The sequence below is a fragment of the Melopsittacus undulatus genome, chromosome 13 (assembly GCF_012275295.1).
Source record: "Melopsittacus undulatus isolate bMelUnd1 chromosome 13, bMelUnd1.mat.Z, whole genome shotgun sequence".
NCBI lineage: Eukaryota > Metazoa > Chordata > Aves > Psittaciformes > Psittaculidae > Melopsittacus > Melopsittacus undulatus.
Window position 1 is genome coordinate 3,703,988 of NC_047539.1, and position 13,808 is coordinate 3,717,795.

General features: G+C 44.7%; 1 protein-coding gene across 6 annotated transcripts in view; it reads right to left on the reverse strand.

The window, feature by feature from the left end:
* Positions 1–13,808, reverse strand: part of AUTS2 (activator of transcription and developmental regulator AUTS2) — a 715,720-nt gene that overhangs the window by 473,467 nt on the left and 228,445 nt on the right. The window contains exon 1 of one of the 6 annotated variants that reach the window (XM_034068707.1): positions 6,350–6,597. The exons of the other annotated variants lie outside the window; for them this stretch is intronic. Coding sequence (XP_033924598.1) covers positions 6,350–6,397 — 48 coding nt within the window. The 5' untranslated portion in view covers positions 6,398–6,597. Of the gene's footprint in view, positions 1–6,349; positions 6,598–13,808 lie in introns of those variants that run through there. 6 annotated transcript variants of the gene reach the window in all.

Genomic DNA, 13,808 nt, shown 5'->3' on the forward strand with positions numbered 1-13,808 from the left:
GAACAAAGAAATCAAAAATTTCACTTCTTACTTAAAATGCCCTTATCACAAACCACACCAGCGCTCTCCCAAGAGCTGGTCCAACCACCAAGACTTGCCAGAACTGCCAAGAGTGCTGTCTAAATCAAAATAAGGAAGAACTACTTGGCCCAACAACCTTCAGCATCCTCCTTCAAATGCTTAGAACAACATAGGCAGAAATAGAGGGAGCCAGGGCAGGACCTGAGCATGGCTCACACTGATGGAGGTCATTCCACACAGGAGGTTTGCCTGAACTTGGTTCTGCAGACCCAGGAGCAGAAGAAACCTGAGGGGCAGTTTCTGATGTGAGCACACATGTGGCTGAGCAGTGCTGCTGTGAGGAGCTGATCTCCCACCCGTCTAGGGCTGGCAAGTGCACACCAACAGCTTCTCTTCCTCTGGGTTTCAGCCCTGCCTGCTTTTCAGTGGGCACACAATGCCATGGAGACAGAAGCCTGTGTTTCTGCTGGTGCGCCAGCCAAACCCAGCCTGAGGCCAAGATAAGGGGGAAAGCATTGCTCAGATGCACTACCCAGCCTCAAGCAAAGCACAGCAGCAGCCACCATGAGCAGGCACCTTTTGTCCTTCAGCATCTTTGTGTTCACAGAAACAGCAGATAAAATCAATGCAATTAACAAAAAGCCAAAATACGAATCAAAGCAATTCTTTGTAAGAGAGCTGTAATGGCAACCACAGGCTCACCCAGCAAAGCCAGGTGGGGGGAAGGAAGCAGCCGAGCCCAAGGAGCTCAGGCTCCTGAAACATGAAGGCACATTTGTAATAATCCATATTTACAAGTGCAGTAAATTGCTACATCTATTTTCCTGACTTGGATGACTAGGCCCAATATCTGTATGCAAGCACCACAATGACAAATCTCACTCATTTCCCTAAACGCCGGCAGCCACAGTTGCAACATGATTTTAAAAAATGTAAACTTTTAATATTCATGGGCAGGAAAGGGGAAAACTCAGCAGCTAAAAGTGATAAAAACACTGAACCAGGTGTCTGTGCCAAGTAATTTGGGAAGATGCAACCCTCTGCAGATCATCTCCATCAGTTTAAGGAGCAACATCTTGATTCCGCACCTGCAGAAATCCATCCACAAAGCAATGAGGAGAAGTAGCAGCAAAAATAAATAAATAAGATTAGCACAATTAGCTCCAGCAAGTACTTCTGGAGAAAAAAGCAGGAGGGTTCCTCTTCCCTGTGAGGGTGCTGAGGCGCTGGCACAGGGTGCCCAGAGAAGCTGTGGCTGCCCCATCCCTGGCAGTGCTCAAGGCCAGGTTGGACACAGGGGCTTGGAGCAACCTGCTCTAGTGTTAGGGTTGGAACTGGACGAGCTTTAAGGCTCCTTCCAACACAAACCAGTCTGGGGTTCTATGTCTCTAAGTCTGACACAAAAAAGTCACCAACTGCAGCAGTTACCCCTGACTCAATCAAGTGTGGGTAGAGATTTGTGGCAGAATTCATCATCCCAGGGAAAATGAGTGTTCAGTGTGCTCAGGTCACCAGACTGATTTATCACCTTGGCCATCCAGCTCTTTTGAGCACCTATGTTAACACTCTGCTCATTTCAGTAGCTGGTCTAAAACCACCTATGGACTCCTGAAAATGTATTCCCCATCCCAGCAAGGGGAGAAAATGGTCCCAAGATGAAAAACCTTTTTCTGGGGAATGGGAAGGAGGAGACATTGTCTCCTGTGTTTCCACACAGGAGATAAATAACCAAATCTTTGCCACATTCCTCCTATACAGGACAAGACAAATAATGAGCAGTCAGAGAAGAGAGGGAAAAAAAAACCCTGAATTCTCTAAAAATACAGCAGCTCACAAACCTCCAGCTGCAGCACAGCCCCTTCAAGATGCAACTCTTGGTGCTTGTCAAGGAAGATGCTTCCTGCCTCGATCCCCCTGGAAGAGCAACACAATCTAATTCAAGTCACATTCGATGTGCTGTGTGCTGCTCGATACCAAGTGGCTGAATTACTGGGTGCAGATCTCATCATACTCTTAAAAAGTAATTTGGAATCAGGGCTTTGATTTAGATTGGCTTTATCCTTTACTTTCAAAATACAACTGGCAATAATGTAGTCTGCACATTTAACATTTGAAACAGGGTTTCCATTTACCTCTTTGTACTTACTAGAGGAAAATGACTGTAATTGAAATCTTTCTGCTGGAAATGAAGCCCTTCGAACACTCAAAGTGTTTTTTGTCCTTAAGCCTTTTTATTTTAGCTGTCAAAACTGTAAACTGCCTTCCGGAGTAGTGGGAGTCTTGTGATAGAGCAAGACATGAATGCACCCTATATCTAGGTACCGGGTGTTTTAATCTAATTTCCCAGCTAGGAATACAGCTCTTCCCTCCCTTTGGGCACTGCTGGGAATGAGAGAATTAAGCTTTGCTTCAGTTCAGCAATATCCATCAATGAGCCTCAAACAAGGGACCAGCCTTTTCAGGGACAAAGCAAAACCTTTCAAGTCCTCCAGCTTCATCCATGAGCTCCTTCAGACAGAAGCAGCAACACGTGAAGCCCAACTGCCCACTCCTGCTGCCTCCCTCCACACATCTCCCACACTTCCCAGAATGTCACAGATTTCCAAGAGCTTTGCCTTCTTTTCTCTCCTCAGATCAAACCGATTTCCCAGTGTCAGCACTATTGTTTGTATGGAGCTGCTGAATTTTAATTACAGTGTAAATGCACTCAGACTGAATGTGGGTATTATGTAAAAGTGGCTCCTGTCCAAATGACCTTATATTAAATCTTTAAAAGGGTAAACATAAAAACTTTGGGCTTTTTCCAGTAGGCTCCCTTGAAGTTTATAGAATAGAATGTTTGCAATTAACTTGATAATAGACTCAAGATGAAGCTGTGTGGATTTCTACTTTAGTTACTTTTATTATCTGATTATTTTAACCACAATTAAAAATGTGCTGCTGTGAAATGGGTTTGCAGTGCTTGTCTAACACAACATTAAAAAGGGTTTGGATAACTTGAGCAAACTAACACGCCAAAGTACATCAGCTTATCCACTATCTTGCTCTTCTCCTTCCAGTTCCAACATGTCTTTAGGACAGAAGGTGGGGAAAGTCTAAGGCCATTTCCCAGGCTTTCCATTGCAGCCACTGAATTTCTCCCTACCAGTATAAACCAGTCACAAGCTGGCAGACAACACAAGTTGACTGGCTTAGCAAGAGATTTCAAGGCGGCAGATGGATGCAGTGAGTTTGGAAGCTCCCAGAAGACATGCGAGGGTTGAATTCCCTTGGAGCTCAGTCAAGTTTCATCCCCAAACCTCAGCTCAGGTCTGTCTGCAGAAGCTGCGGATAAATCTGATGAGATGTGCAATGTTCAAACACAAGAGTTTACAGCAGTAAGTGATGCCAAAAGCATAAAACAGGTTGACTATGTATATGTGAAAGAATATTTCACAATGGATAAGCTGCCTGCAGTTACCTCTGACATAGAAATAAATACATATCAGAGAAGGGTCTTCAGACATTAAAATCTTCCAAAGCAAATCAAAGGGGAAGAAAAAAACATATTTGTGATGGCCAGAGGCAAGGATGTCAACCTCTGCAGAGCCAGCCAGCTAATCAAAATGTCAATGAACTTCTCTGCAAGAGAATTAAGAGGGAGCGGTGCAATGTCAGTATTGTGGCACACACAGGAAAAGCAGTTCTAGTTCTGATTTAACAGAGATACTGCACTGACGTGAGGGCAGAGACCCAACCTTTCCCTAACCTAACATGAACTCCCTTCAACAGACATTGTATAACACTGCCAAAGGAGGAGAGTAAGCTCAAATTAATGTTATTTTCATGGGCTGCTGCCAGAAGAGACATCACTGTCCTTTCCACTCACCCTCAACCAGGTATAAGGTTGAGGTACATCTCCTATAGCTGTATGCTGGGGGTGAACTAGGACACACACTGATCTGCCTGAAAACGAAGCCAGTCCCCAAAAAAGGGAATAAAACCTGTTCATTTCCAGTTGGATCAGCTCCCGCACTCATGTCACCACGTGGCGGCACAAGCACTGCCGCTGACAGCGCGTAGCTGGGAGTGGGAACACTCATCCTTGCAGCAGCCTGCCCGTATGGCAACTGAAAATGAGAAACTGCATCTCCAAGGGAGGTTTTCAATCCCTTTAGACAAACTGTTGCAGGAAGCTGGTCTGCGGATTTCTAGAGGTACTTCAGCTTTGCTAATGTAAAGCCCATTCCTAAAGCCTTGACAACATGGACGAGCTGCAAAGGAATCTGACCTCATTTTTTAAACCAATGTGGTTACACCAAGGCAGAAGCACTTGTTTCATGGAGCGTGTACCCACAGTGTCCAGCCAGAGAACTGTACCAGTTTAACAGATTCAGTGTTAATTCACACTAGCACAACTTCTGCAGGCAGACAAGACTTGAGGCTAACGCAGAATAAGCCAAGCACACAACTGCAACACGAAATCCTGTGTTTAGCAAGGGGAACATCCCCACCTCATAGCCAAGATTGAATATCTGAAGAGCCTTCCATTAAGGAACCCCTGCTTCCATGCAAAGGACTAATGGGTCTCTTATCACACAATTCAATAGAAGAGCATGCACGCACTTCCTGCATGTGTGCATTATGGTTTCGAGTTTTTCTCTCCCCCCAAATAGATGAGCAGACTTGGCAACTTCCCTGGTGAATCAGAAGAAAATCCTGTAAGGCACAAGGAACTCTTAAGAAGAATTAAATGGGTTTCCTGGATTTCATCCATGTTCACATTTCACAGGTTGTAGATCTCAAAAAGATCTGTTTCTGACAAAACTGGTATGGCAGGTTATGCAACACACACACACACAGAGTCACCCGGTGACAGAAAAGCAGGAACATGATCCGCTCGGTTCAGGGCTTTCTGGTTCAACTGCAGGGGTATTGAAAACTAAAACAGAAAAAGGAAATCTAATCACCAAATGTCAAGGTGGAAAATAAAAATCCTCGGTACTTTAAACAGCCAACCTCATCCACGCACAAATAACTACTGATTTCATTAGACTTCGTACTTCCAGGAAGAGCTTCACATGCTAAATATGCAGAGTTGATTTGGTTTGATAGAGATGTTTATAGGTCTGCTCTGACTCTTAAACCCATGGAATTATTGCAGAGACACATCAAGGAGATAAAACATAACTGCCTAATAAAGAGGATTTTGCAGCCAAATTGCCTTTGTAAGACTGCCCCAAACAAATGAAAAGGGAATACTTAAATCTGGGACTTTGTTAAATATGCTATTTGCAGCCTGGGATAAATGATAGGACAATCTTGTTAAATGAAATATATATGCTTTCACAGTGTGCAGTATAACTTCAGGCACAAAGACAAGCCATAAATCAATACGCCAGAACTATTTGCCAGAATAGAAAATTTAAGGCTAATAGCACATGCATGGGCTTTTCCCTGTTTTAAGAACAGCAAGTTGCTAACTGCTCGAGGATGTCTAGGGAACAGATAGGGGGGCTTCTTTAATATTCCCACAAAAATCTTGTCATGCTCTTTCTCCATTTTGCTGGATTCAAGGAAACAGCAAAGCTACATACAGATACTCTGGGTCTCAGCATTACTGACCACAGGATCAGTCTTGAACCTGGGGCAGGAAACCTTCTAGGGAGCCAGTCAGTGAACATGCATTACTGTCAAGCAGGTCCCCACTGAGATCATGGTCCATCTTCTCCCCATCCCTGTCCCTCTGTCTCCTCCAGGCATCTGGGTACCAGGGGACAGGAAAGGTAAAGATGAGTGTGAAAGGAAAATCCAACAGAAAGCACCATGTTCTGTGCAGTAGGAAATGCAGCAAGTTCCACAGTAAACTCCCCCCAGACAACCTTAGCAAACATCTCACTACTTTTTGATTAATAGAACTTCTTTCTTCCAGTAGTAATTATTTACAATTAAATACTTAGTTACTAAAGGAGAAGAAAGACCTGACTTCTCTCCAGAAGCAGGTTACATCTCATAACCAGCTCTACAGAACAAGAAACATTCCTCCTTTCAAGCTCCACAAGAGGCAAACAAATACATCTCTCCTTTTTTTCTCATCTTTAACTGACACAACACTGTAGGAATCGGATCTTTTTCTCTTCCACTTACACGATGCTGAAGTTGTGGCTGTCACATTTCCAGCCCCTACCCTGTGCTGCAGAGGATTTCGGCACCACGTTATCTAGCAAGCCACAAGCAAACATATTCACCAGTGAAACTTCCCCACTGGTGCCTGTCAGGAGCAGGGGGCTGCAGGCGACCATGCAGCAATCCCTCGGGAAAGGTTGCTGGAGAAAACATACCCACTTACCTTCTCCGCATGCTTGAACTTGACATAGAACCAACTTGACTTGATCATTGTCTCACCTCCTGCCCCCGTTAAAAAGCAGAACAGCAACCCAAAGCTATCCTGCTGCTGAAAGGCAGCGTGCCTGCACTCCTCCTGTCAGAGCCGGCGACTTTCCAAAGGGAACACGGGATTTAAGGGAAGTGAAGAGTGGGAGAAAAAGGACAGAAGGAAAAGACGATGCTTTCCTTCTGCAGCTCCGTTTGTCCCCTCCTGCCCTCCCAACGCTGAGCGCGATCTCGCTTGCTGCCTCGGAGCTCGCCGAGTGCCTCAGCTCCGCGTCTCGCTGTCAGCTTGGCTGCCTGACAGCAGAATTCCTCAAATGGACTTCAGCTGCATTCATCACAAATGGCACATGTCAGTAAAGCCAGGAGGCTGGCTCTGCCGCTGGCAGCCTCCCAGGACCATGACCTCCCCCAGTGGGATGAATAATGAATTCCAGCACTTCCCTCCAGACACAGATTAACACCTGGCTAAACATTATTCTGACAATGAGCTTGCCCATTCGGAGATGCTCCAGCACCGTGTTAACCCCTCACGCTCCCACCATGCAGCCTGGAGATGCTCTGGAGGCTGTCCCACGATGCCCTTCCCTGTCTAAAGAAAGATTACCCAACTATATATAGTTTAGAAACAATAAAGCCTCTTAGGCATAAAGCAAGTATCCCCTTTCTGATTCTGCAGCTGCAGTAATGCCACCCGGTAACCAGAGCAAGTCATCAGAAGTCAGACTCTCTTCTGCCCCCCCCTTTCCAATCTCCCCTCCACATACCCACTTGTTCAGCTTTGATGCTGCAAGGCTCATGCTTTAAAATAGAACCTGTAAAGACCCTTTGGAAAAAACAACAAAACCACTATCGGTATGACATTAATGCATTGAAAATCCTGGGCAGACTATCTGTTCTTCAGTCCGTTCAGAAACACTGTCCACTCTGCTTTAATGAAACACATTGATCTGGTTGCAGCTCCCTGCAAATCTCCCAGCTCCAAGCACACCACAGAGCCCTGAATATCAAGTTGCAAACTACAGGATGAATATAAGCACTCCACTGTATTTCCGCTGTACACAGACAGTGCTGTACCACAGCAGTGCTATCTGGCCCAGCATCCTATGTCCAAGGAATTAACATAAGAAATCCCAAGTCCCTCAGTAACACATCTAATAACACAGACCAAAATTTGTTGTGCAGATACTTGAACCTCTTTATGCTTTTCCTATACCTTTTCCAGGTCTAGGTATCTTTTTCATAAGCAGAGTGAAACAGAATAAATACATGTACCTCTGGCTTATCACCTCCTACTGTATGTAAGCACAGGGATAAACAGCAGATGAGACAGATACTGAAAGCTGGTTTGTCAATATTACTCACCTGAAAAGTGCTACCAATGCTGATAATGGTGTCAGTGCAACACATGAAAGCTGGAACTTCGACAGCCTTGTACTTCTTTACTTGCCAACAGAGGTTTTCAGAACTTCTCATGAACAAAGACTTATACAAGGGATCTAAATACCAATACTAACAAAGAACAGTGCCCTCATTTAACCGATTGTATGGCTCTAACCTTCCTACACATGGGAAGATGCCCTAGTCCATACCCATCTGCAGCAGCAGGAGATGATGCTCCTCAGCCCTGCTCTGGGGTTAGACCCCTGCTCAGCTAGGGCATCAGGGTGAGCAAAGCCCCTTCTAACCCCCTCAACACAACTCAGCTGAGCTGCCTTAAACCACTGGCAGACATGGCACTAGCTGTCAGAAAGCACCTTCCATTGATGCTACAGAAAAGTATTCCCACTCTCCCTTTAATCCTCTGTTTCTGTGGGAGAATTAACCCATACTAAAAGGGTTGTAAAATGTCCCAGCCTCTTTCAGGACTACGGAATCATCAAAAAATTGCGTTTTGCAAACACAACAACAAAAGGTCTCTGACAGGGAACACACATCCCAAGAAAACTGAAGCACTGATTCTTCTTAGCACTTCTATTTTCTGCACCCCAGAAGCTGGTTTTTGAAGTAGCAAATGAATAAATAGGACACATCCAGCTGTGTGTCTGAACAGGACTGGGTCAGTGCAAGAGCCTCGCTTCCCTCCTCACTGCTGCTTGGCCAAGGGCTCTTCTGTCCTCCAGCCCCTGGAGCAGGACACAGTGCCTGGATTTACTGCAGACACAGATGTGAACCACACAGGTGGTGCTGAGACACAACTCACGCTCAAGCCTCCGATACCCACATGGTCACTACGCTCCCATGTACCCAATTATCAGAAGCTTGCTCATGGCATTGACCCCAGAGTCCCTAAGGGGACCTGGCGGCAGTGTGACAGGGCACAGGCACTGAAGCAGCGAGCTCTGACACAGCGTACCAAGCACAAACAGCTGGGGCTCAAAGCAATTACCAGCCCCTGGATGTTTTCCACTGGTTCATTAGCATCTGGCAGGACCTAAAGTTCCAGGGTCACAAAACACAGAGCTATTATTTTAGCTCAGGAACATGCACAGCAACGTCCCTAGAGAGCTGTCCTTTTGTAATCAAAGGACAAGTGCAGTACAGGGAATGGAGATGCAGGACTTCCAACCATCACATCCCCCAGCCAGGCAGGGAAGAGCTGATCACACCACAGGATTGCTCATTTTCTGTCACACCACTGAAACCCCCAACATCCGTATCCACAAACAGCCCCTTGCCAGCATGAGCAGAACACAGTTATTTCTTACAGTACTAAGAGCTGTCCAGGTCTGCACGTGGACATGAAGTACACACCACCTGAAGTCTTCAACACTACATTTATCTTTGCAGCTGAGCTAAACACACCATGTATTTCAAACCTGACAGTGTCAGCGCTTTGTCTGAAGTGTATTTGAGTGTCATATTTTATGGTGCATCACACAACAGCTTCACTTCTGTTGCCCAATTCATCTTCACTTGTTAGAAACATGCTGCCAGACAATACTGTGGACAGGAATTCATCCCTAAACATGCTGAAGCACCGACTTCCAACACTCTGTTACCCACACCTCCTCTTTCAAACACCCATCAATAATACAAAGGTGCCATTCAGATTCCAAGTTTGTAAACCCAAAATCCAGACTTGACTTTATACACCACACAAAGAGAACAATATTTTGATAGAATATTTGCAATTCTCCCAGAACAATCATCTTTTGCAGGTTTTGTCATTCTCATTGCAAACTTGAGCAGTGTACACAGGAATTGAAATAACTTCCTCTTTAACAGACCATTGCTTCTAAGCCTTTTAATATGCCCTAATGTATATTTAGATATCGATCCATGTTCATTTCAATTATTCTCCATGACAAAGCTCATCATATACCAACATAGCAAAGTAAACAGCAAGGAGTACCAGTTTGATTTTTAAGTCACCTTAAAGCAGGGCCTACCTCCTCCCCTCCAGCTCCAGGTTGTTGCCAAGTTAGACTAACTTCCTCATGCTATGTGAAAAGAAGGGAAGGAGGAAACTGGACACTATTTCACCTTGTATGTGGCACAGTATAAACACCCTGAAGAACCCCCTTGTAAGGGGAAGCAGAGCTATGCTGATCCTAGAGTAAGCTGAAGAGTGCTGACCCTTCTGCCAAGCTAAAGGAACTTCTGCAGATACACCTCCGTGCAGGGAGGCTGAAGTGAGATGGTGTATGTGCAGCAGGGATGACATCCAACATGAATCACATCCATTCCTATCTCTTTGGCACTAAGACAGCAGAAAAACCATCTTGCTTCCTATTACCATAATAGCTTTCACACTTCCCAACCAGCGTGCGGACACTGGAAAAGACAGGCCATAGAATCCCAAGGGTTGGAAGGGACCTTGAAAGATCATCTAGTCCAACCCCCCTGCAAGAGCAGGGTAACCTAGAGTACATCACACAGGAACTTGTCCAGGCGGGCCTTGGATATCTCCAATGTAGGAGACTCCACAACCCCCCTGGGCAAATAAACAACAAGCACAAAGTTTAGATAAACAGGAAGTTCCCATGTCCAGAAAAGGTTTACAGTAACTTTTATCATTAGTTTGTGAAAAACATCCAATTGGAATATGTAGAAATAAAAGGGATTTTGAGATTTTTTTCACAGTTCCGGATGGCTCTGAATGTAGCAGCCAAAGCAGTGATCCTTGGAAGATTATCTGCAGCTGAGAGCAAAGCCTGTGGGATCTGCAAGCTGACTAACAGTGAAAGCTTCTCCCCATGTTCAGAGAACTGCAGAGTAATGTGGATGATGACTTTCATTTAAGTGCAAGTGCTGAAGCTCCATCTGCCTGCGTTTCAACATGCCCAGCACTTCCCCACCTTTAAACTTCAAAATCCTGTACACCCTAAAAGGCTTCCCAGGGTATGGGCAGTGAGGAAAGGGATCAGAATGACCAAACTCAAGCCAATCGATAGCATCAACATCATGAACTAACAGGGCATCCTCCAGCCCGTGTTACTGGACATTTCAGATTCACATGAAGGCCTACAGGGAACTATCATCTTTCAGACTAACAGAAAGCACTGTGGGATTTGCTGTCTTGTTATTAACATGATAAAAATCCCATCTTGTACCTTGTAACCCTGCTCTCCCATCAACACCATCTGCTCTTTCATCTTGAGTGCTGCTGAAAAATCTCATCATAAACATGCTGCTGTCAATTCGTACTTCCCTGCACACTTTAAAAGAAGCTCTCTAGGTCACTGGTTTGGCTCTTATGCTTCAATACCCACTTAGAGCAGGCAGAGGAAGACCTACATCTTGTGTCCAGTGGATATTAGTTCTCAGGATTGGCACCAGGTCAGACAGATGAGGTGCAGGACAAAGCAGTGCAGGAGACCAACAGCAGCCCCAGCCCTGCAGACAGGGCCACGTTTCATGGAGGGATTTCATTGCAGTGACTGAGAGGTGCAAATAACGTTTTCCCTGCCTGCTATAAGACCTGCCAGCTCTTACAGATGCTCTTCCATGTGACCAAGATAAAGCGTAATAAGCAAGGCTACCTGATTCAAAGAGTACAGATTAACTTGAGAAAAGCAGCCTGAAGTACTACATCTCCCCCAGCCAAGTGCCAATTTGTAATGAGTTACAATGAGTGATAACCCAACCCAGGCATGTGCTCAGCTTTCTAGGTGAAATTATGGCCAGGAAGCACAACCACAGAAGCCTGAAACATTCAAAGCCACAGCACAGTCCACAGAGGACAAGGAACAGACATTTGCTAGTGGTTTACAATCTGCAAGAGACAGACTGAGACAGAAGAAGGACAGCCCATAAGCCTGGCGCACAAGAGCTGGGCTCACAATATGTTACTTCTGCCACTTTGAGTTACGTCAGGGAACAATAAGGAAAGCTACTGACATTATATGATATAGATGTAACTGCTCCAAGCAGTCATGTGCGAGTATCTTCAGTAATGGGAGGCAAAGGTTGCTTAAAATGTCTTTTTAGTATCTCTGCAAAAGGAAGATGCAGTGCTATAATCTGTGATTTAAAAAATAACAATAATTGCGGTCTGGACAAAATGGCTTGTGATATTAAAAGATCAGACGATGCTTTTGTAATCCTACACAATGCCTCTGTATTTTGATCCCTGGCTTCCTGGTTTCTAGAGCTACAGCAGTATTTGGTCAAGGTTTTACTACCTGGAGAAAAGCTCCCTTCTGAGAGCATACCAGTACTCAAAAGTGTTTCAAATGATGCAATTCTCAAATGCAGAAAGCAAGGATTTCTGTGTCAGTCCATTTTATCCTACTGGAAAACATCTCTGCAATGCATTATGTAGCTTTCTGTATATTATTTCCCTCATCTACACAAGGACAGGGAGGAAAGAGCAATATGGGGGGGGGAGAATGTAAAGCAATGCCTGAAAAAAATACAACCTCTCTGCAGTGCACATATATACAGTTAAGCACTAAAACAAGTTCCCTTTGAACATAAAAGCAGATTAGATGGCAGAGCACTAATGCCCACAGTTACATCAAGTCCTGTTCAGCAAAGTGTTTTACTCTCAAAATCCTAAGCAGCAGAGATAAGCCTGCAGTGCCACCAGCTCCTGCACTCAGCAATGGACAAGGGGTAATTCACACCTCAGCAGTAAGTGCTCTAACCTATGTAATGCTTACCAAGGCTGTGGCAGGGGTTGGAACTGGATGAGCTTTAAGGTCCCTTCCAGCACAAACCAGTCTGGGATTCTGTGGCACTGGATGCTACCCAAAGGTTGTCCTATACCACTCTGCTTTGATCAGGTCTGAGGATGCTTTGTACTCAGCAAGCAGAAAATATACCTCAACTGAGCCAGACTGGAAAGCACAGCCCATAAGTAAGCGTGTTTATGCATGTGCATGTATACACATCTCAACCCCAAGAGTTGATCTGAACTTGCATTGTCATTGGATTTTTCAAAGGAATCCGAATTCTTGTGAAGTTTCCCCTTAAAAACAAGATTTTGTTCTTTAATATTCACTGACTTCTAGCTTGCTTCCCACACACAACACATTATTTACTCTACAGTGGCTCGGTGCATCAATTATGGTAATAGTTTGTGAATAACATTTGCATTATGGGAAAATGAGCCTGGTTATTTAGCACCAGCCGAACCATCCCCCTGGAAAATTGTCACAAACATTGCATCACATGCCTTCACTTAAGCAGAGCTGTAATTGCACTGGTTTATTAAGAAGAGCCAGCTTTTCCCCCCCTCTTTTTCCTATATCCTCTTTGTGAGAGCAGACTAACATCTATATGAGCCTTTCCCCTAGACAGCCAAAGGTAAAGGCTAATGACTTCTGTTACTTTGTTCTCATGGCAGGGCTTCCTTCACATTGGGATGTTAGGTGTGTAATGCATCTTCTACATGACTTTACTTTGATGCAGAAAGTGTGGCTCAGTAATTGTGGCATTTGATTAATGCTCCATTTCTGTCCCTTCAGCTAAATTCCAAGCTCAGCTCAACTACTGTAAATTCTGATTAACATCTGTATTACATCAGCACCCGGAGTTTATATTCCATGAGCAAGACTGCATGATGCTGAGCACTGAACATGGAGAGCAACACAGTCCTTACTTCATCCAGAGGAGCTGTACTGCTGCTAAAATCACATGGGCCTTGGTGAGTTTAAAGTAGCAAATACAGCTAAAAACTTAGTGTCTAAAAACATCTCAACTTTTTTAAGTAATTGAGAGGAGCTAAGAAAATAAAACAGGGAGGATCTGGAAGCAGTTAGGTTAGTGTACAGCAGTTGTTGGCTTGCTTTTATAGTGTCCATTGTAAGCCCAGGTATATTTGGAGAAGTTAATCAAGGCTTAAGCCTTTCCAAGAGCACTGGGGATTTCCACAGGGCACCTCACTGCTGCCTTTCTATGTATGAAACATACTAAGCTGCCCCTTAGCATGAAGAGGGAGAGCAACACAGAGTTATGCCAGCACAGGTACT